Source organism: Mus caroli, unplaced genomic scaffold, assembly GCF_978045245.1.
Source record: "Mus caroli unplaced genomic scaffold, Mus_caroli_1 scaffold_13, whole genome shotgun sequence".
NCBI classification, from domain to species: domain Eukaryota; kingdom Metazoa; phylum Chordata; class Mammalia; order Rodentia; family Muridae; genus Mus; species Mus caroli.
Genome location: NW_028227268.1, coordinates 36,187,345 through 36,212,477, shown reverse-complemented (window position 1 = coordinate 36,212,477; position 25,133 = coordinate 36,187,345). Strand labels below are relative to the sequence as shown.

The following is a 25,133-nucleotide window of genomic DNA, read 5'->3' as shown; positions in this document are numbered from 1 at the left end:
ACAACTGTCAATGGAAATATATTAATTATTCACTAAGATAGTTCTTTCTTGAAGATCTTCTTCTGAACTTGAAGTGCCAGATTCAAACAAATTATCCTGTCTCTATCCAAATATACAGTACACAGAAGATTTCCTAAATATAAATAATACCTGTCCGTTCCCAAAAGGAACTTTCACATAGAGCCAAATTAAATTAATAACTACTAGATAGTTCTTTCTATAAACAGATGAACATTTGTATCTGAAAAGTAACTCTACTTCAACACATTCGACCTTGAATAACTTTGCTAAAAACTGTTGAATATGCTAATATGAATATTTTTAACATAGTATTTAATTTGTTATACCCTTTTTTAGTAAAAATAACTTTCTATGATGGATATAAAGGGTGGTCTCTAAATGATTAGAATTATTTAGCAACAAATAGTTTGGGCCAAGGTCATTTAGTGGCAAAGATAAAAATTAAAACTTAAGTGCTAAACTATTCGTCTTCTAATACCTACCCAGATGGTAAAGGATAACAAAATACCCTGCAGCTAGACTGAATGGCACAGTGAAAGTTAACAAATCTTCTCTTTCTTACCAAGCCGTCCTTTGACAGAGCAAAAAGACTGCCACATTATTTAAATACGTAATTATTAAACTGTTGTGCAGTAACATCATTAAAAGGAGTAAACACACTGCACAGAGCTCTGTTACAAGTAAAGAGGAGTAAACCAAGTACACTGCCAAAAGACAATGTTTCCTTATTTTATTGAAGTGATCTTGGAGACGTTGGCATATGCAAAAATTTTAAATGTACTCATTAATATCAAGTCACAATAAAGTTGATGTAAAATAACATTATACATTCTATATTAAAATCATAGTAAAAGTAAAATTTTTAAAGTGCCAGATTCAAACAAATTATCATGTCTCTATCCAAATATACAGTACACAGAAGATTTCCTAAATATAAATAATACCTGTCCTTTCCCAAAAGGAACTTTCACATAGAGCCTAATTAAATTACTAACTACAAAGGTAATTTCAATTAGATACAAAACTAAATACAAACTGGAAGTTCAGGTACAATAATGACAGGAAGCATTGAAAAGCCCAAACTAGGAAATAAATTGCCTGTATAGTTTTCATTAATTGCATCTCCTTCCTCTCACTAAGATAACAGCACACTCTCTTGATATGCACTCACATAAAACTTTTAAGTCTTTATTCAAAAGAATTCTTCCAGACAACGTTTGACAATATGCATTAACAATTATAGGAGATAAACTAAGGAGGAGATGTTAAAAACAGAAGAACTGAATAGCTCAAAATCCTCCCACTTTTTTAAATGGTACTAGCCCTAGTACCATCTCCATATTCAGAAATAATCCTTGAGCTGTCAAAAGTATAATTTTATTGCATTAAAATAAATAGCAAACAGAATTCTTAAAAGGTTTGAGTACAGTGAAATGAAAACAAGTTTATTTCATCACAGGCTTCTTTCTATGAAACAATCAAAACTACTATTTTCGGAGATCAAATAATGCATTTTCTAACTATATACATACAATAACTATCTGGTGGATCTACTATAACACAAGGACTCTTCTGATGACTATAATTTAAAATCCTAATGTATCCGAACTATAGAAGAAAATGTGAAGAGCTAGGCTCAAGCAAGCTGCCTTTGCTCAGGTTTTAGAAACACCAACTAAATTAAAATAGATTGTTTTTAAGCATCTTCATATTACATTGAAACATGCTAAATCCTTTTTTAAAATATCAAAACAACCATGTTTCTTGGCATGAATTTTTCTATCTTTAAATTTTTGGGTTTGTTGTTTGTTTTGAGCCAGGGTCTCTCTATGTAGCCCAGGCTGTTCTGGAACTTGCAATGTAGCCCAGGCTGTGTTTAAACTTGAATTAAAGAGATTACTGGAATAAAAAATGTGCACTGCACAAGGGCTATCTTTAACTCTTAAATCTCTAGGCCAGAGGTAGTAGAGCATACACATAACACTAGCACTCAAGAAACAAGAGGCAAAGAAAGGCGAGAGGCAGGCAGGTTCAAAGGTACCAAGACTTTCCTTGTCTCAAAAAAAAACACAAACTAAATAACCTACACAATTTAAAAAGTCATTAGTCTCTATTCTAAAACAGTTTCAATCATAACTAACAAATTGAAAATAACCAGGAAAAAGATAAAGATATTCATCACAGATGTAGACACCTTGCATAAGGGATATGCTATACTGCTATATATCCCCAACTTTCCCTTTCTCCTAGTAAATTATGCCGGGCGGTGGTGGCGCATGCCTTTAATCCCAGCATTCGGGAGGCAGAGGCAGGCAGATTTCTGAGTTCGAGGCCAGCCTGGTCTACAAAGTGAGTGCCAGGACAGCCAGGGCTACACAGAGAAACCCTGTCTCGAAACCCCACCCCCCCAAAAAACAAACAAACAAAAAAACCCAAAACAACAACAAAAGATTAGAAAAGGAATCATAATTCAGCATAGCTCATGAAAAAGTTCTCACTTTTTATGGAGAAATAATTAACTATATTATTCTGTACTAGTGAAGCAGCCAAAACTATTAAAACTGTAGAATACTGGGGCTCAAGTAATGACTCAGCTGTTAAAAGCACTGCAGCCTAAGCCTGTTTTCCACAGGTTATGGGTTTGATTCTCAGCACCCACAAGAAAGCTCACAATCATCTGCAACTCCAGTCTCAGAGAGATCTGATATCCAATTTAGTCAGAAGGAAACTGGAGAATATTAAGAGCAATGCTTCCCTCATTTATCCATTCTGTTTCAGACCCCACATTAGCCTCTAATTCTCTATGTACTCAAGGATGCCAAGATTTCTGTATCTTCTGGCTTCCACCTCCTGAGTGTTAAGGTTACACATGTACACCACCACACTTGATTTTCTCAGCAGTGCTAACGATTGAACCTAGCTTCAAGCACACTACCAAGCAAGCACCCTTCCAACTGAGCTCATCCATGGCTCTCGTGTATCCGCCCACCTACGGGGCATAGTGCCACATTGAAGCACCAACAGTAAACACCATTTCTTTACACCAATGGAAACACAAATTTTAAGCTTCTCAAACTGACAATTATCCTTAAAGGTACAAACCTATAAAAGGCAACACTCATAATGAAAATAATTCTTCTAATGCATTCCTTCCCTGTACCGTTTATGCCTCACTGGTTTATTAACATGTGTACAAATTGCTGGTATTTCACATTTCTAAAGACATATTTTTACAGTGTCCATGTCTTATATTCACATAGCTATAAAGTCATAAGGACAGAAGGACAGGTCAAAAGTATGCTGATCCCTCTCCAGGAAAACAGGTACTGCTTATATCATCTAATTAATGACCAAAGATCATGTATGCATACACATACCATATACCTAAGATCTAAAGTTTATAATGTATCTATAGACTCTCTTCTATCACTACATACATATTTCCCCTTCCTTTATAAGGATGTCATTATTTAGCCAGAGCTTAACTATTCACAAAGACCTTACTTTTTAAATTTTATCAGTTGTTTCAAGGCACTTCTATTTCGAAAAACAACTTCATCTATAACGTCCATATTTCTTCCCATTCTTCTTGTTCCTAATTCCCTAGTAAAGACAAATAATTTGCAGCCTTAAGCTGTTTAAAAACATGTCAAAACTGCAAGGTGGTAGAGGAGTACACCTTTAATCCCAGCACTTAAGAGGCAGAGGCAGGTGGATCTCTGAATTTGAGGCCAGCCTGGTCTACAGAGTGAGTTCCAGGAACACCAGCTACATAAAGAAACCCTGTCTCAAAAAGCAATAAATAAATAAATCACACACATACACACTAAAGAAACCCTGTCTCAAAAAGCCATAAATGAAGGAAGGAAGGAAAGGAAGGAAAGGAAGGAAGAATTTCTGTTCCTACAAAGAGACATTGTTAAGAGGCCAGGAGTGAGCAGGGCGTGGTCGCGCACGCCTTTGATCCCAGCACTCGGGAGGCAGAGGCAGGCAGATTTCTGAGTTCGAGGCCAGCCTGGTCTACAAAGTGAGTTCCAGGACAGCCAGGGCTACACAGAAAAACCCTGTCTCGAAAAAAGAAAAAAAAAAGAGGCCAGGAGTGGTGGCATAAGCCTTTAATCCCAGCACTCCCAGAGGCAGAAGCAGGTAGACAGATCTCTATGAATTCAAGACCAACCTAATAAGTTCCAGGACAGTCAGAACTTCATAGAAGAGAGACTGTGTTAATAGTTCATCCAAAAAAATTAGGTTGTTGAGATGCAATCAAAAGAACATAATGGTGAATCATAAACTTATTTCAGTAAGGGACACCATCTGTCTCTAATGAGATAAATGTGCTCCTGAACTTTCCAATGATCAACTAAGAATATTAATACCAGGTACCAAATTATCAAGTCCTTCTAAAAAGATTTGGGGTTAACAGTAATATCAATGACCAAGTCAAATATTTCACAAGTGGTGTGGGGAACTAAAATAGTACAACTAACTCTCACTCTCTCTCACTTACACAATCTCTCTCTCAAACACACACACACACACACAAACACTCCACCCTCCTCGTTTTTTTGTTTGTTTTGTTTTGTTTTTCCAAGACAGGATTTCATTATGAAGCGGCTGTCCTAGAACTCACTCTGCTGGCCTCATATTCAGAGATTTGTGTGTGATTCATGTACCTCTGCCTCCAGAATGCTGGGATTAAAGGCATGTACCACCACTGCCCAACAAAATAGTACAACTCTAAAGAACCTAATTATTACATACATTTGGCCCATTTAATTTGCTAACAGTTTTAGGGGTCAAATTTCTTTAAAAGCCATATTATCAAATATATTTTACGCTAATTTTAACTGTATTAAGTTCATTAAGTTATACAGACTTTAAAGCCCATTATAACTTTGGTATGTGGCTTTCTATTTGCAAGTTTTTTATAATAAAGGATCTTTTAAGACACATTAAGATAACACAGCCCTTTCTTTGTGCTGCACAATTTTTTTGTTGTGGGATACTACCATGTACACTTAAAAGCCACTTAGTAGCATCACTAATATCTAACTACCAGATGTCAGGAACACATCTTGAGCTCTGACAACTAAAAGTGGACACTGACAAGTGTCACCTAAGAATTCCTGCCATTCCAGTGATTCCAGGGAAAAGGAGGGAACCACAAGGCAACAAACACCAATCTCTTGCTCTTATTTCTTTTTTTTTTTTTTAAAGATTTATTTATTGTTATATGTAAGTACACTGTAGCTGTCTTCAGATGTACCAGAAGAGGGCATCAGATCTCATTACAGACGGTTGTGAGCCACCATGTGGTTGCTGGGATTTGAACTCAGGACCTTCAAAGAGCAGTCGGTGCTCTTAACCACTGAGCAATCTCTCAAGCCCCTTGCTCTTATTTCTAACCTACCAAGTACAAAACTATTATATTTCATAAATGCTTCTGAGATAACAGAGAAACGAAACCTGTTATGTAACTTTCCGTGACATCTATCACTGTGCTACAACAATAAGGCTTAGTACTAAAGAGGAATTCTGACAGAATATAGTTTCCTATCTGGTATAACAACAACAACAAAAAAGACATACAATTCCACAAAATAAAAAATTAAATTTGCTTAAATAAAACTAACAACAAACTTTTATTCAAGTTTGATTGTTTGTCTTTCCCTTCTCTATGACAGAGGGGCATGGGAGGCCAGAAGTAGGCAGAAGCAGAAATCTGTTCTGTCCTAAACTCACAGAACCATGACGCAGTACCAGTCTACTGGGCACACTGTGATTCTACTTTACGCTTCTCATTTGTATTCAATGAGGAAAATGTGAAGTAATTGTTTTAACAGATTCTGAGGTTAAATGTTATAAGCTTAAGCAACCAATACATGTGTTTAAAGCTATGGCCAGAATGCTTAGATCTTAAGAACATAATGTGCCCATAAAAACTCATTCGAAAGCTTTCTAATGTAAAAATATTCATATCACTACATTTCTACAATAAGTAAGAAAATCCAACCTGGAAAGAAAAAAAAGTTGTAGAATAGTAAAGTGTCTAGCCATACTGTCATCTGATTCATCCAGACATCTGTGGGGTCTCTACAATGTGCACAGCATTACTCTAGTTCTAAGGCTGCCTGGATACCATGTATGTTCTTGTGCTAAGAGAAGTAGAGCAGTAAACAAGAGCACTTGCCCTTGTAGAGCTTACATTTTAACAAGGAACAGCCTCCATTAATAAATACATAATTTCAGATATAAAAATGTAACTAACCAATTTTTAAAAACACTATATAAGAGAGGCAGTGATTTGGCAGAATGAAGACAGACCATAACTTGGACAGAATAATCATAAAATTTTCCAACAACTCTCAAGCAACACTAAATGATAAAAGGTAAGTGGTTCTCTGCTCCTCTAATGTAATCTGAGAAACCATGAGGCATGAGCCTGGCCTTTCTTTCTTTTTTTTTTTTAAAGAAGATATTAGCCAGGCATGGTGGCGCACACCTTTGATCCCAGCACTCGGGAGGCAGCAGCAAAAGAAGATATTGTGGCTAAATCAGAAAGCAAGTAGAAGATAAGAGTGAATGCTGCTTAGCAGTTCAAGAATGCAAATTCAAGATCCTATCTTATCCTAGTCAGAATGGCTATCCAAAAACTGTGGGGAGGGACAACAAATGCTGGCAAGGATATGGGGAAACAAACACTTCCCCGCTTCTAGTATAAGCATGATGGAAATCTCATAAAGTTTCTTCAAAAAAACTAAAAGTAGAGAGCGACCATATATGATCCATCAAGACACTCACCCAAGTGTGCTTATAGCAGACTCATTATTAAACAAAAGCCAGCGAATGATGGCAGCTTACACATCCATCAATAAATAAAGTATGGTACAAACATAATGAAATTTTATGCACCCATTAAAGAAAATGAAATGACATTTGCAGGAAAATGGATAGAACTAGAAATCATTATGTTAGGCAAAATAAGCCAGACTCAGAAAGGGGATGAGCTATTTTCTTACATATGGAACGTGTGTGTGTGTGTGTGTGTGTGTGTAAACATACACAAGTATATGTGTAAGTGTGTGTAGGTCATGAAGGTCATAATAAGATCATGAGGTGAGAGCCGGGCGTGGTGGCGCACGCCTTTAATCCCAGCACTCGGGAGGCAGAGGCAGGCCGATTTCTGAGTTCGAGGCCAGCCTGGTCTACAGAGTGAGTTCCAGGACAGCCAGGGCTACACAGAGAATCCCTGTCTTGAAACCCACCCCCCCACCCCCCCAAAAAAAAGAATGTGTATTTTAAAAAAAAGATCGTGAGGTGAGAAAAAGAGATCTTAAGGGAAGAAAAGATTAAAAAGAGTAATGAACTACATGACTTAAGAAACAAAAACAATGAAAGACTACTATCCAAAGAAAGGGAACCAGTCAGAGATGGACAGCACAGAGAAGGGCGGTGGTGAGGAGCTACTGACAAAGGGTGATGACATAATGGTGTGCAAATGGCATAAGGAAACACATTCCTTTGTACTTAACAGAGTGCACTTCCAGGTACTGCTTCTAGCGTTGTTACTGGACAGGTTCCCTGACTCCATAGAGCACCACGACCACAAGGAAGAAGTGAACCATCCTTCCCTGACTGTGAATCCGGCTCCCCTCCCCGGGTTATAGAGCAACAGTAGTCAACTGCCTGTACCCATAGAGCATCACAACCTTAGGTTCCAAAGGCGTCGGAGGGTAGTAGGCATGCATGTGCTGTAGGCTGAAAAGTTCCATGCACACAAAGCAAAACTAAAACAAAACAAAACAAAAACAAAGGCCACCAAGTACTTGGGAGTATTGCTCAGTAACAAGACTGCTTGCCGGGCATTCACTCAGAACTGAATTGGATGCCAGGACTACAGGAAACACAAAAAGAAAAGGGAGGATGTCTACAATCTTAAGCAACTAATACATCATGTGACATTAAGACTAACAGTGGGATGGCCAAAAAACACTAGCTGCTCTTTCCGAGCACAGGAGTTCAATTCCCAGCATCACACACATGGCGGCTCACAACTGTCTGCAACTTCAGGAGATGCAACAGACTCCTCTGGGCTCTGACGTCACCAGAAACACATGCAGTGCACACATAAATATGCAGGCAAAATCTCCATACTCATAAATTTAAACTGTCTATAAAGACTGGGTAGTGGTGGCACACGCCTTTAATCCCAGCACTTGGGAGGCAGAGGCAGGCGGATTTCTGAGTTCGAGGCCAAACTACAAAAACTACTGAGGTCTACAAAGTGAGTTCCAGGACAGCCAGGGCTATACAGAGAAAACCTGTCTCCAAAAACCAAAAACCAAAAACCAAAAAAAAAAAAAAAAAAAAGTCTATAAAGGTGTTTTGCTGGTTGATTTACACTATTAGAAAAATTTACACATTAAAAATAAAAAGACCTTATTGGGTTGGCTAAGATTGTATTCCAAGCAATATATAAAGGAAAGGAAAACCCAAAAGAAAGCCACATTCTGCCAAAAGTTTGCCACATATTAAGTGAACAAAGTTGGCAAACTAGATATAGAGAGGTATCTATATTACATTTAGTAATACAGGACTAGGACCAAAAATATGGGAAGAATAAAGAAAGAAAAGGAAACATTCAAGTTTAGGCAGGTAATTCACAGATGAAGAACACTAATTGTTCAATGAAAATTTTAAATGATGTTTAATATTACTAGAAATCTACAAACATGCATCAAAATAATGCCTTGCCATTCTTCATGCAGTTAAAATAGTCTTCTGCCAAGGTCTGATAAAAATGAAAACCAACAGTATTTTCATGGTCTACTGGCTTATGATGGTACAAACTGTAGGCCAGTTATTTGAAGAGCAAACTGGCTCTAAAACCTTTCATTGAAAAAGGATACATCTCAAGATGTGACAATTCCTCTTTCACAAGTGCTTCCTAAAGAAATTCTATACAAGCAAATGTGTATCCACCCTCCCCAATTCACTGCTACCTAATTTGTTGCTAAGAAAAAACATCTAAAAGTAGACATACTATAGCAGATCCACTAATAACAGAAGATCAACAAAGCAATTCTACAAATTAACTAAGTATGTTGTAAGGCATGTGTAGAAATAAGTGCTAAATTCAGGCCAGTGAAAGAAGAACTAGAAGAATAGATGGATCTTGTCATAGGCAACCCCCTTAGTTGGGTGACAGTCACTGAAGTTTTGACACATTATTTTCTCTACATTTTTGTGGCTAAATGTTTAATAATAAAAAGGTTTCTTCAGAGATTAAAGAAATTATTCAAATACCAAGAATATCTGTTTTTATAAATCCTATCCTATAGCCAAGCCTAGCGTCCCAGCATTAAGAACTTGCATCACTTTTTACTCTTAACTTAATAGTAGTGACTATTAAAAACAAAAAATACATACTCTGTAACTGATGTTACACTTTCCTGTCCAAAAGGTCCAACTGGATCATCCTTGAATTTATCATTTGGAAGTTGAGGTGGTAAAAATTCTACATCTTTTTTCTTTGGGACTTTGTAATACTTCCAGGCTACATTAGCTTCATCTTCTTCCAAGCTTACTGCTGTACCAACATACACGGTAGGTTCTACAGCTTCCTGAAATGGAGGTGGGAAAGACTGGGACAAACTGTCTATCCTATCTTCCATTGGTTTGGTAGGAACCAAGGGATCCGGTGTTGGCATTTGATAAAAATGTTGACTCTGCGGAGTTGAAGGTGTTTTAGTCACTCCTTCATCAACCACATCACATGGATGAGGACTAAGTGGGGGAGGCTGAGGTGAATTTGCCAGTTCAGTGCCATGCATCTGAGGAGTCTTTGCTACATCATTAGTTCGGATGTTTGAAAACCTCACTTGACTATCTGCAGCAGAGATCACAAGTCTTTGGCTGGCTGAATCTGTGTCCATGCCAATCTCATCACTAACTGATACACGATGGTGAAAGGGAGTCAAGGGGCGCTTCTGTGGCTTCTCACTCTTGTCTTGCTTCTCATTGGTCTTGTGCTTAGGAAGTACTTGCTGTTGCTGCCCTAAAGATGGTGCCTGTCCTTGTTGCCCAGTATTTCTTGTCTTGAGACTTTTATGCCTGAAAAATTAAAAAAAAAAAAAGATTTAGGTTATTTATGTTAATATACAACTATTAGACAAAGTATATAAAGTAAGATAATGAGACACGTAAGGTCATTCGTTTTTCATATGCAACTCTAAGAATATGATGATTTGAATTTACAAATCGCTTGTACAGAACAATTCATAAAGCCCATGTGCAGAACTGGAGAGACGGTGTAATGGTTAAGCAGCACTGGCTCTTGCAAAGGACTCCAGTTCAATTCACAGCACTCATGTGGTAACTCACAACCATATTTAACTACAGTTCCAAGGAACCTTCTTCTAACCTCTTCAGGCACCACGCATACATATGGCACACATACATATATGCAGACAAAACACTCATGCACATATTGTCTTATAAAAGAACTTTAAATCAACTCACATTCACTTAATAGCTCTGGGATCAAATAGCTAACTAACTTACATCATCTTACTCTCTTGGCTTCTCAATGAATCTAGTTAAGATAAAAAGGATAAGGAAATTTGAAATTTCTTCATTTGTAAATGTACCTGGTTTCTCAGACTTAGTAACTATTAAGAATGGCTTGCCCAAGCTTAGCCATTAATTACAATACTATAGTAACTGATTAGTCTAAAAGGTGCTAGAATTGACTGACAGATGGGCCTACCTAGGTTCTCCCAGTATTTGGCACTACAGAAGAAATCACTTAACTAGAAAAGGAAAAGAAATGTTTAAAACAACCTGATCTTCATCCATGAAGGATTTCTGAACTGAAGGACTTAAACCATATCTTAAAATCTAATAATTTTGTTAGGACTAAGATATATATGTATTTTTTAAATTTCTTTTTACACAAAGAAATTACTTCATAAAGAGTTGGATATGAAATTTTAAATTCAGTAGTATATTTTCTTTAATTCTGGGAGCCTTGTTAGCTAAATCAAATCTACCAACAGAACATTAGCACAGGCCAACAACCACCTGAGTCAATTCTGGAAAGCCACAGGGAAGGCACGAATCAACTCCTACAGGCTGTCTTCTGATCTCCACACTCTCATTGCTGCATGTGCATGCCCACCCCCAATACACAAGTGTAATAAATCAAAACGGTTTTTAAAAATGGCAACCAGTTTTATCTCCACAGAAGTTTCTGATAAAGAACACTCTGAATAGTTCTTTCACGCAAGGTCTGGGACATCTCACTGGATACTATCAAAGGAATCATGACCAATATCTGAAGGACACAGAAAAACCAAATTCATCATTACCCAAACAGCAAAATCAAAGACAATGTACGAAAATCATAGACCAATATTCTTCAAGAACAGAAGGGCACATCATTTACAGAAGTGAATAATTAACATAATTAGGAACAAGTCAACCCAGCAATGTATAAAACAATCATCATAAAGCAAAAGGGGTTTATCCTAGCTAAAAATTTAAGGTATGGCAATAGAAAAGAAATGAAAATAAATCAGTATTAGCCGGGCGGTGGTGGCACATGCCTTTAATCCCAGCACTCAGGAGGCAGAGGCAGGCGGATTTCTGAGTTCGAGGCCAGCCTGGTCTACAGAGTGAGTTCCAGGACAGCCAGGGCTACACAGAGCAACCCTGTATCGAAAAACCAAAAAAAAAAAGGAAATAAATCAGTATTATTCTTTACATTAACAAAGTAAATGAGAAAACAAAGGAACTATTACTAACTAATAACCAAATAATAACTATGCACTATTGCTTAATATTTAAATAAAAAGTTATCCAACACAGCAAAGCAAGAAAAGAAATAAAAAGATCTTAGGCTGGAGATATGGCTCAGTGGTTGAGACCTCCTTCACCTTTATTAGGTAGCTCACAATTGCCTGGAACTCTTCTAGCTCCAGGGAATCCTAGGCCTCTGCCCTCCTCAGGTGCCCACACTAATGGGCACATACTCACACTCAAGACACATAATTAAAAAATAATAAAAATAAATCTTTTAGAAAAAAAAAAGAAATCAAAGATCTCAAGAGAACAAAACTGTATTTGTAGTTGATAGAAACTTCAGTGCAAAGGTCAAAGTATCAACTTGTAGTCAAAGTTAAACTTTTTTTTTTATGCAGCCACGTCTGTCAGTCCTGGAACTGTCTGTACACCAGGGTGGCCTCCAAGTACTGGGGTTAAAGGCATGGGCCACTACAACTAGTTAAAAAATTTAAACACTCTTAGAAGAAGGGTAACCAGACCCTGTGTCTCTTCTTATGTGGCATACTACAAAACAATCGTCTATGAAGTACTCTTGCCAAAAATGCTGACTCTAAGACAAGTTTCTACTACAATAATAAAAATGTCCTGTATTGTGCTGGAGAGATGGCTCAGTGGTTAAGAGCAACTATCTGTAATTCCAGTTCCAGGGGAACTAACACTCTCACACAGATATGCATGCAGGCAGAATACCAATGTGCATAAAATAAAAATAAATGATTTTTTTTAAAAATGCCTCGTATGTGGCTCGAAGAACATGATCTAGATGCTGAAAAATAGGGTTCAGTAATTAACAGCATATACTACTGTACCATAGGACTCAAGAACAAACAGAATGCCAAACCTCTATGGCAGCCTAATTAAGAGAAGATAAAGATACGGAAAAGTAACACAGACACACCCCCAAAAGAAACAATAGAATAATTTAGTATAAAAATAATGACAGTATCACTCATCTCTTAGTTACTCAAATACTTGCCTGTTGTGGAGATTAAAACTTTTAATTTAAAAGATTTTTGAGACAGGATTTCCTGCCTGGTGGCATCACACCCAGTTAAAATGATTTTCACAGCAGAGCATTATTGCCTTTCCCAGTACACTGACACAGTGATGGAACCAGACCAGCAGCAGTCAGACCCTTGCTTGGAGCAGCACCAAATGTGCTTGCGGTGAGAGCTGTTTTCTTCACTACAGATACACAGGCATTTCTTGATTTGTGTTTTCTGAGTTTTATGTTGTACAGAGGTTTGAACCCAGAGCTGGTGCAGTATGCTAGATATGCACTCTATCAATTTAGGATATGTTTAAAGCCAATTTTACTTTAAACTCAGTTTGTCTCTTTTTTTTTTTTCCTACAAAAACCAAGGGGAGGATCACATTTTATTAAACTTCAGTGGCTTTATATACTTGGTCTGCTTTCCATATTCTGTATGAAGAAATGGGTCCATATGCAGCCTCTCTGCTACACAATTAAGGTCAATGACTGCTTTGAGGAAAATTACTTACATTGTTACTTGAGCTTTATTAAAGCTAAACTAGCTGTTTTTTTCTTCATGGAATAACACTTTTATTTAAAAAACAAATCACTGAATTGACTATGGTGGCACCAAATACCACAACCCAGAACTTGGAGACTATGGCAGAATAACCCTCAGCCTGAGGCCAGCCACCAGCTTCATGAGATCTACACTAACCTGTGGCTATTTAACAAAATCTTGTCACATGCAAAAAAGGAAAATAATCTTTGATAAACCATAATTATCCATTTTTTTTCATTATTTGATAAAATTGCTTAATAAGGTTCTTTAAGGCCAGCCTGGTCTACAAAGTGAGTTCCAGGACACCCAGGGCTACACAGAGAAACCCTGTCTTGAAAAACCAAAAAAAAAAAAAAAAAAAAAAAAACCACAGTGAATTTGCCATTTTAATTAAGAACAACTGATAAATTTGAGCTTTTGAGTAACATTTAAAATTTTGGAAAGTTACATTAGGCCACAGGTGACATAAATGTATTTTTTATTATTAAATATAACAAAATATTCCAACATTTAAATTTGCATAACTCAGCAAACCACTGTCTTCCAAATGACCAATACTTGATGTTATAAAATCATATTATGTAAAACATCGTTCCAAACATTAATGGAATCAGCTTTAGCTTCTACACTACAACTGACTTAGGGCATGGTGATAAGCACCTTTAATCCCAGGGCTTGAGAGGAGGTAGAGGCCGGTGGATCTCTGTGAATTCAAGGCCAGCCTGGTGTGGGAAACAAGCTCCAGGAGAGCCAGGGCTACACAGAGACCCTATTTCACACACATCCCCAAAAATAAAAAATTCAATCAAAATAGAATCTAAAAAATTTATCTTTTAAAAAAAGTTTATGAAAATAATTAATAAAGTTTAGTAATTCATTAAGATCACTTAATGTCCTTGCAAAGGACCAAGGTTCAATTTTCAAGTGCTCACAGGGCAGCTCCTAGTTTGGAATTCCAGTTTCAGTGATATCAGATACCCTCTTCTGACCTCTACTGGTACCAGGTACACGCATGGTACAAATACACATGCAGGCAAAACACTCATACACATAAATTAATAAATTAATCTAACTTAAAAAAATACTTTGTTCATGTAGATGTATATTAGGTTTCCTGGTTTTTTCTAATGAAGCAGTGGTTTAAAATGTATCTAAAGTGAATAATTTGTTTATTAAGTAGTACTTTAAAATGTATCTAAAGTGAATATAAATTAGGCTCACATAAACAAAACCACTTTGGAGTTCATTTATTGTTTCTCTAGGTGCTGGAGATCAAACCAACTCTTCTCCATGCCAGGCAAATATTCTACCAATGAGTCACATCCTTAAGTTCTAGCAGTAGTAATGTTTAAGTATAAATGAGAACTGACATAAATTTTGAGAATCTACTTCCTACAAGGCAATAAATAATAGCCATATCCAAGCAGGGTGTGGTGGCACATGCCTTTAATTCCAGTCCTCAGGAGGCAGGCAGATCTCCAAGTTCAGGGCCAGCTTTCAGGGCCAGCTTGGTCTACAGAGCATTCCAAGACAGGAACAACATAGAGAAAAACTTGGGGGACATGGGGGACAGGGGTGGGGGTGGGGAGGACAGGATCACCATTGACAAAGTGAAATACATGGCTATACTTTATGTATATGGAACAGGAACAGTAAACAGCTGCATTTCTTTACTTTGTTATGTGAATAAGAAACTACAGGCTGGAGAGAGAGCACTGATTGTTCTTCCAAAGGCCCTGAGTTCAATTCCCAGCAACCACATGGTGGCTCACAAACATCTGCAATGTGATCGGATGCCTTCTTCTGGTGTGTCTGAAGACAACTACAGTGTACTCATATACATAAAATAAATAAATGAATCTTTGAAAAATAAAGAAAGAAACTACTAATCAGGGCTTACAAATATTACTAGAAGTAGCTCTTTAAATTGTTGACATTAAAGTCCCCGTCCTATTGTTCTATATAGACCTTTCCAAAATGTAAGGCTTCTTTACAGAGAATTATTCTAACAATAATTCCATACTAAAAACAAGAGGGTAAGTCTTCCTAAAGGACGTGTCACCTTCATGGTATGACAAAGTGATCTCTTCCAGAGTTTTCCCTATTACTCTTACTAATCCCCCTTACCAACATAAAGACGCAATGAAAACAATTTTATCCTCCTTGGTAATAGCAATTCTGAAGACAGTTTTCAGATCAGTCCAAGCACAAGAAAATCCTTTATATATGAAAATATGATGCCTCAAATTTCTGAGTATGAAATGAGTAAATTCAAGTCACAAGAGTTTAAAAGTCACATTACCCTATTTTCTGACTTGTACACATACCACTCTTTTCGAGACAGGGTTTCTCTGTGTAGCCTTGGCTGTCCTGGAACTCACTTTGTAGACCAGGCTGGCCTTGAACTCAGAAATCCGCCTGCCTCTGCCTCCCGAGTGCTGGGATTAAAGGCGTGCGCCACCACGCCCGGCTTTTTTTTTTTTTTTTTTTTTTTTTTTTTGGTTCACATACCACTCTTAAATTTTTTAGAAAGAGAACTGAGTTTTTGTAAGCAAATTATCACTTCCACTAGAGTATAGGTTTCAGCAAGAGGCTTGTTCATTCATGCATTCTGAGTTTAGGAAAGCTGTTGTCCTAAATTAAATATCAATACATGTGTGTGTGCCAATCCACCAATCCACCAGCACAACAAATATAAAATGTCCCAGAAATAATACTGGCTTTCTAATCTATGAGGAATAAATCACACACATATATATCATAATACACTAAACTATAGAAATATATGGAAAAATCACATGTACTAATTTAGTATATGAAAATTTCTATAAACCTAGGAGGAATTTCTTTAAAATGTGAAAGTAAGTAACTTTCAAAAAGCAAACTTTTGTCTTAAGGACAAGAATTGAAATGTTAATGTAATTCCTTAGCGTCTTCCTCTAAAATCACTTCAAATAAAATTACTGAAATCTATTATTTTAAGAGAACTAAAACAAAAGCACATTATAAACAAAAAAGAGCTGCCCAATAAAAATCTCTACATAGACAAAGAAATCTCTTTTCTATGAGACTAGACAATAAGAGTTGCAGCTGTTCGTGTATATACAAATCACACACACACACACACACACACACACACACACACCAGTGGTCTCATAGCCTAAGGATCCAGAATTTCCCAAAATGTATACCCACATACAGTGATACATGACTAGTCAATTCTGTCTGCCATTGCCAAGTGAATGCATCACAGACAGTATGAAAATGAGATATGGATATGTTCCAATAAATTTTTATTTATATACACTAAAATTTGTATGTCATAACTCATGTATCACAAAATACTTTTTCAAACTCTTTAAAATGTAAAAAATCCAAAAGCTAGAACAATACTTCACTGGTTAAGAGCGGGGGTTGCTCTTCTAGAGAACCCAGGTTTGATCCTCACACCAACATAGTGCCTCACAAGTGTCTCTGACTCTAGTCCCAGAAGACCCTACATCCTCCTCTCACCTCGCAGACCAATGCAGGCACAGGATGTACATACACACATAAAACACCATAAACTTAATGAAATACTTGTTTCTTTTTTCAGTTGTTTTTTTCAAGACAAAGTTTCTCTGTCTTTTTTTTTTTTTTTTGGTTTTTCGAGACAGGGTTTCTCTGTGTAGCCTTGGCTGTCCTGGACCTCACTTTGTAGACCAGGCTGGCCTCGAACTCAGAAATCCGCCTGCCTCTGCCTCCCAAGTGCTGGGACTAAAGGCGTGCGCCACCACGCCCGGCTTAAGTTTCTCTGTCTAACAGCCCTTGCTGTCCTACAACTTGCTTTGTAGACCTGCCTGCCTCTGCCTCCCCTGGGATTAAAGGCCTGTGCCACCAAGCCAGGCCCTTTCATTTTCAGCTCATAGGCCATACAACAAAACAGGGAGTGAACTACATTTAACCAAGTAAACAAAAGTTGTCAATTCTGTTCTTAAATTATGTTCAAGAACAACTGTAGTTAACTAGTTTAATCTGTTAAATATTAGTTAATGTATCATATACTTATTCTAATCTACTAACAGAGGCAAATTTTCAAGTGTTGCCTTTCAAAAATTAGATGGCTCAACCCAAAAAAACTAAGTAAAAACTTAAATGTATATAAAAACACACCACAACACTTGAGAGTCTGTCAATATATTCAAGTAAACCCAGTTAATGTATAAAAACCAAAAACAAAACAAAAAAACCTACAACTTTGGCCACAACTTGGGACTCCATTCCTTTAGATGATTTTCATGGGAAAACAGGGATAGGTACATATCCAATCACAAAGTATGGTAACAGATACCAAAACCACTATTATTTATTATGTGGTGGTAAAAGCATATAATCTACCTTTAATACGCCAAAAAGTAATAAACTTGACAAAAGCCTTACAATCAAATCTTATAAAAAGGTCTCAAATTATGAAATCAGTCCAATTGCCCAAAGAATCCCAAGTCAAACCATTCTGTTACTAAACCTTCAGAAATGCAGTTAATTAGAAAGCTGATATTTTGGTCAAGTCTCCTGTAAGATCATTAATTCTTAATCTTATTTTAGTTAACTCACTGATAGTTCCCCAAGAATAACAACCTGCTACACGAAACTCAACAATGTATTTACTATTTTAAAAATTTGAAAACTATTTCTTCTATAAAAATCCCAGGGGAGATTTCTCAGACATAACCCAAGTAAGGAATGTGTTCCTCCAGAGATGTATGACCCAAGGATGGTGGCCAGGACTGTGATCCCAGTACTCTAAATGCTAAGACAAGAAAATCTCAAGTTCAAAGTCAGCCAGAGAAGTGGTTAGAGCCTCAAAACAACCACCAAAAGTGTATCTATAGCTGATACACAGCCCACATCTGAAAAAATAAAGGAAAAAATATGCCATAAATTCTCTGTACTTCTCTAATCAGCTTGAAATTGCTGGCTATCTTTTCTCAATTTTCTCCTTGGGGAAAAAAATCCTTACATATTTGCATAATACCCCAAACAAATATTATTATAACATATACATACACATAAGCATCACCAATTGGAAATAAACTTACCTCAAACAACTGCAGCTTGTTCTTTGTGTGGCTTCAACGAAGTCCCAGCATCCTATTTTATCGGCTGTCTCTTCCTCACACAGGCCACTGGATGTAGCAGAATACTTCCTCCTGAAGTGTGAGTTACAAATTCCTTAGTATATTTCTATTAGAGCTGAATGTCATCTTTAAGTTTGTTTGTTTGTTTGTTTGTTTGTTTATATTTTTTGGTTTTTCTTCAAGACAGGGTTTCTGTGTAGCCCTGGCTGTCCTGGACTCAGTTTGTAAACCAGGCTGGCATCAAACACAAAGATGATGAGAATGCCTCTGTCTCTGCCGCCTGATTCCTGGGATTAAATGCATGTGCCGCCACCACCCAGCTTAATCTTTAATTTTTAAAATTTAATTTTTCTGTTTTTATTCCATACTCTTAATTAAGCAGCATGCAAGTTTTAAATATCAAAATAAATATACAACTGAAAATGGTGGTGCATCCATTTCATCTCAGCACTTGGGAGGACAAGCATTGTGAATTTGATAGACCAGCCTCGGCTATATACTGAGTGCCAGGATAGCCAAAGCTACACAGTGAAAGATAGACAAATAGACAGATGGATAGATGGGTGGGTGGGTGGGTGGGTAGATAGATGGACAAATAGTAATAAAGATACATACTTGTTCTGTAATCTGTTCATATTACATTCTTGCCAGACTCTATCCACCACATGATTTGCTAATTTTCTGGGTATTTTCCCACCATGATGGCTAGTACTGTCAGTGCTGAAGCCATCAGATACTGAAGAAAATTTGACCCACTTCTGTGCAGACTGAGGATCAACTGAAAACAAACACAAAAACAGAGGCTATAGAAAGGTAAAAGGCAAACTGAAAGTAACAAGTTGGAGTTTTTGTTAAGTCCTCGAATGCTTTGCTCTATTTTGTAATTCTAGTGACATTCTGAGGTCAAATTTTTTTTCTTTAAATGCAGAGAGCAAAGATATACAAGATATCTTGAATAGAGATATATAAGGTCCTGGGTTTAATTACCAGCATCATGGGCAAACACACATACACAAAATGTGTGTGGAGTGCACATGTATTTGTATTATGTACATATATATGAGAATGGTCTTAATCCTGAAAATGCAATGAATATGTAGGAATAATAAGGTACCAAGTCTGCAGCTTTTTCTCTAATAGTTCAGAAAAGACCAATTTAGAATCAATGTATACATACACAGAACATGAAAAAGGAAAAGTTAAGTATAAATTTAGATGAGTTTTTTACATTATACTTTCAATTTTCTAGTAAATTTTAACAATTTCAAAATAAAAATTGCTAAGTACTGATGTACTCAAAAGAACAGATTTGTAGCCAGAGCTGATTGATGAAGCAGCTAGTATAATTAATACCTGTTTGGACTTCCTCAGGAGATGTAGGTGGAGTGAGAGTAACTGAAGACATAGCAGGATCTCTTGTGGAAGCAGGCACTTGATGGATACCCAAACAAGAAGCTGAACAGTGAGAAGCTCCCACAGAGCTAGGAGCAGGAATGTCTGACTGAGGGACTAGCACAAAGCATGCTGGGTAGATCATCCGAACACCCGCTGAAAACAAAATGGACAAAAACAAGGGAAAAAACACAAATCAGCTACTATTGTGGCAGGAGTTGAATTAATTTCATTAAAAAGCACTGCAGTAAAAATTACCCTAATGTTATATTTATGTAAATAAAAATATCATTGTATCCGTCTCTGAGCATAGCTATACACATGCTATGGTGCAGAGGATAAACTCAGGTGTCAGTCTACACTTTCCACCTAGTTTAGGACAAGTTCTCCAGGCTACTGTATATGCCATGCTAACTAACTAGTCTGTGAGCTTGCAAGTCTACTCCTATCTCAGCCTCCCATCCTGCCATAGGAGTGCTGGAATTAGATAAATACAATACTGTATTTGGGTTCCATGCAGATTTTGAAATCCAAATTCACATCCTCAGACTTGTATAGCAAGTACTTTAACTCAATAAGCTATAGATTTTCTACTGTAATGATGGGTTTTAAAAATCTATGTATGTACAGTTGATCAATGTGCACTGCATTATAAACTTTAATTTATAAATATAATAAAGGTAATGTGGACACTTAAGATCATGGACCATAAAAAAAAAAAAAAAAGATCATGGGCCATTTTGTCTTGTCTGTTTTAAAGTCTAGTAAACATCTGTGCTGTTTCTGTCATAACTATTCCAATAATAGATCATGAATTTACTGAAAATGAATGAGAACAGTTTCAACTCTTTAAAAAAAGCCATGCACAGCGGACCCCAGGACTCAGGAGGTTGAACGGGTTGAGTGTTGAGTCCAAGGCCAACCTGGGTTACATTACAGGGCAAAACCTAATAAAAACTCCAAAACTCCCATAGGGTAATCCTTACATGAGACATTTGTATTAGACTGCTTTAACTACAGTATCACAGATACTAATTCCAATTATCTGCTGAATTACATTGTCCATGCCTTCCATGTCTTTCTACACTATCAGGCTTGACTGTATGCCACATCTTAATAGAGTGAATTATGCTCAGAGGGATCGGTGCAGCCTCTTTTACTTCTTGTCTCTGCTATGTAATTAATATACCCAGAAACAGATCACCTTCCTAGCCTGCACCTGGAACATGACATATGAACTGGAACTAATCTGGAAAGAACTGATTTGTGGAGAACACACCAATGCCACAAGTTACTTAGGAATGTTTTCTGTTACTGAAAGTTTTATTAAATATTCAAGCACTATACATAATACAGGTTGTCAATTTTTCTAGCCCCCAAATAATAACTGCTTCACAAATAATCTTGTTCCCTTCTTTAACATGTAGACAACAGAGCGTGTTCCTCTGTCCCAGTAACTCTGGCTCGGACAGGTAACCAGTCTTGTCTAATTCACTGGGAGCAAATGTACCATTCCTTTAGATCATTTTCATCTCAGCAGAAACTTTAATGCACTTTCATCATTAGGCTGTCATTCCTTTGTTTTCCTAAGAACACTGTGTCCCAGACACTGGGGCTTCTTTAACCTGGACTGTACAAGAAGAACATACATACAGTCATCACAGCCAAGCTGTAGCCCTTATGTAACGTGCAGAGAAAATAAGCAAGAAGTAAATGTTTGGTATTGAATGCCAAGAGAGCTAAATACATAGGATTCCCCTTCAGACTAATATCAGAATCCATACCAACAAGAACTTCCACTGCAGCCAAAGAATCATCTTCCCAATCCATATCTTCCTGTTTTTCTTCAGACATCTCCTTCAAACCACATGAAATAGGATAGAACTGTTTCCATTCACCAATTAATTTTTTCGTAGCTGAATCAGACATCTTGAAGGCCTGTCCTGTGAGAGTGCCATTTAGTCCAAATGGACTTAAGATAACTGGAAAGCAAAGCAGATATCCAGTAAGTAAAGATTTACAGCAACTAAAATCATACTAAACAGTGCTATAATGATGTAAGACTAATAAAAAAGGAAATCCATTATCATCACTCCAAGAAAGTAAATTTATTATACATTTTAATATAAAATATAATGCTAAGATTTTGAAAATTGTTTAAAATATGCCTACCACAAAATCAAAATATAATCATATTTCAAAATGAACTGGGAATATTTATTCAATTTATTGTGACTCTAAGCAACTTGAAGAAAATGTAGATAAATAAATCTAAATATTTATGAAGTACTGCCACATAAATTTTAAAACACACTCTACATTTAAAATTAAAGAAGATACTTCCAGTATTTAAAAAGCAATCAGCAACCTTATAAAACAACTTCTCTTGAGGTCAACAATTCATGATATAAATGACATTAAAAGTTCCCCTGGGTAGCTATGCTAAACACAGCTTACATACAAAACCTTGAAATGACTAACATATCCATGATGTAATATGCTATCAGGAGAAAACACAGAAATGTTAAAATTCCGATTCATAGGAATTTTAAATAATTTCACTAATGGCACTAGTTTTGTTGTCTTGCTAATATAATTGCTAACATGAGAGTTTTAATCTCCAATACTGAAATGAGAATAAGTAATCTAATGCCTATGGCAATAAAATAATCTACCTTGAAATGGGCTATTAGACTGCTGAGCGAGGGTGACATGCTCTTCACTGAGAAGGTACACAGGTCGGTGTTGGTTAATTTCCACACTGGTGCAAACATTGCTGTCTCCATGCAAGAAAAAGGTGAAAGAGCAGGACAAGTGTTCACTAATAAAGAAGGAAAAGTTATAGTTTAGTGATGATTAATAGCAAAAAAATAGAATAAAATCATTTTCTTTGTTTTTAATGTTTCATTTTATTTTAAGACAGAAGTCCATAGATCTCAGGCTATTCGGAAAGTCACTATTTAGCCAAGGATGGCCTTGAATTTCTGATCATCCTAACTCCACCTCCTGAGTGCTGGGATTGCAAGCATGTGTGACCAATGCCTTGTTTATCTGATTCTGGATCCTGGGAACATGAGGTCTCATGCATGAAAGCCAAGCACTCTACTAAATGAATTACATTACCAACTCAACATGCTTTGCTTTATTAAGAAGTTATACCACAAAAATGAATACATTAGCTCAGAAGTCTTTATTATCTGTAGGGGGAGAGAAATATTCATATCAGCAAAGATAAAGTATTCACAACACTATTCATAATGCAATGTTGATAGCTGTAAGCTTTAAGAAGCCAGTTAAAATAAGTTAGGTATACCACATATGCAATTATTACATAACCACAGAAATAAGTCAAGAAAGCAAATTAGAAAATAAATTCTCAGGGCTGAGGCACATGAGCTAGGTAGGAGAGATGGCCTATTTATTTTGTCAAAACCTAGAAAATACATTCTCAGGACAGCAGATATATTTTTAAATTAAAGGGTAAGAAAATCTAGAGGGAGAAAAGGGATTGGGGCAGTATACACTAAGAATCTTTTTCCACACATCTGCCTTAAGCATCCATCTTAAAGCCAGTTCCTTAAATGACCATTAATCAACTCCAAACCAATATATAATACATACACATACCATATATACACACACTAGCCCTATTTAATATTTTTCAAGAAAAGGCATAAAGAAATTAAATCATAGTAAAAGTTATACTAGAGACCTAACCAGTAGAAAAATCGTAATAAAATGGAAAAGCCAATGGTGGCACACACCTGTGACCCCAGCAGTAGGATCTATCTCTGTGAGATAAAGGCCAGGTTTATGGAGTAAGTTCTAGGACAGCCAGCGCTACACAGAAACCCTGCCTTGAAAACCATTTTTTTTTTTTTAAAGTAGATAGTAATAGAACTGAGAATTCCAGATAGTAGGGGTCAACATGTCTAAAACCTGAAAGTGTTAAGGAAGTTACTAAAGTACCTGACAGAAGCTGGTGTGAGGGTGGGTGGGTTACTGCATCAACTACTCACATGGGTCACAGGGTCAACTTTGTTCTCTTATTCCTTCCTCACTATTGCACTTGACTAGTCTAGATGTTTCACTAATAAACACAATACAAAGCCAAAGCAGCTGACATCAAATTAATCTTGTCTTTAGCAATTAACAATAAACAATGTCTGAAATTTATAAACTGAGGCCTAGAATTATAAGATTCTCTGGAGCTATGGCATTAATTATGAGAAGAACTAAACAAGAAGCGAAAAAATAAAACCAGACATCTTATAGAAATAGGACTGAGGTATTTGAACTGGAAATAATTTTCATAATACCATTAGGTTCTATTTATATTACAATTTTTTTCAACTTTTCTGAAATTGTGAATTCTATTGATTAGTTATTGATCACTACATCTTTCTTACCTAGCAAGTTTGCTGTGCTTATGTTTTGTGACTATTTCTGCCGTTTTTTGAAATAGGTCGTAATAGTCTCGACTTGCCCCAAACTCCCAAATCTCTGCTTTCTGCCTCCCAAGTCCTGCGATTACACTGATGTGCCACCATGCTCAGCTTAGTTTTTGTACAAGTAATCACATACATATCAGAATAATTTAAAATGTATTAAAAAATAAAGAGACACTATAGGAGGTCCCCAATCTATTAGTAGTTTTCAGAAGACACACTCTATTTCTAAGGCTCTGATCTGAACTAGTCATTATCTGGATTAACCACTTGAGCTTTTTTTTTTTTGCTGATGAAGGATCTGATCCAAGATACAACATTTAAACAAGCTTTTAAAAGATTTATTTATTTTATTTTATGTATATTTTGCCTACATATGTGTATCACATGTATGCAGTGCCCTAAGAGGCCAAAAGTGGGCATCTGATTCCCCTGAAACCAGAGTTACAGACAGTTGTGAGCTGCCAGATGGTATAGGAATTGACCCCGGGTCTTCTGGAAAAGCAGTTAGTGCTCTTAACCACTCGGCAATCTCTCCAGGATTAACAGTTAAACTTGTTTTCCTCTGATTACAATGCTTGCTCTATTGGAATAGGTTTTAGCTGAGGAATTATGAAGATTATATACAGATACTATGATAAAGGAGTATAACCTCAGTCATAAAGCCAAGATATGTAAAGAAATTTAATAGCTCTGACAGCTGTTCACCTCCAAAACATCCATTGCTAGTGCTCATCTAAAGCAAACACTCAATGTTATTGGTTATCCAGCACTGC

General features: G+C 36.6%; 1 protein-coding gene across 1 annotated transcript in view; it reads right to left on the bottom strand.

Annotated features, from left to right (window-relative positions):
* The window catches only part of Med13 (mediator complex subunit 13), a 94,105-nt gene that overhangs the window by 46,141 nt on the left and 22,831 nt on the right, over positions 1 to 25,133 (bottom strand). Inside the window, exons 4-9 of the mRNA XM_021176461.3 lie at positions 22,585 to 22,730; positions 21,694 to 21,891; positions 19,871 to 20,065; positions 19,133 to 19,295; positions 18,479 to 18,589; positions 9,451 to 10,134 (exon numbers count right to left, since the gene is read on the bottom strand). Coding sequence (XP_021032120.1) covers positions 9,451 to 10,134; positions 18,479 to 18,589; positions 19,133 to 19,295; positions 19,871 to 20,065; positions 21,694 to 21,891; positions 22,585 to 22,730 — 1,497 coding nt within the window. The remainder of the gene's footprint in view (positions 1 to 9,450; positions 10,135 to 18,478; positions 18,590 to 19,132; positions 19,296 to 19,870; positions 20,066 to 21,693; positions 21,892 to 22,584; positions 22,731 to 25,133) is intronic.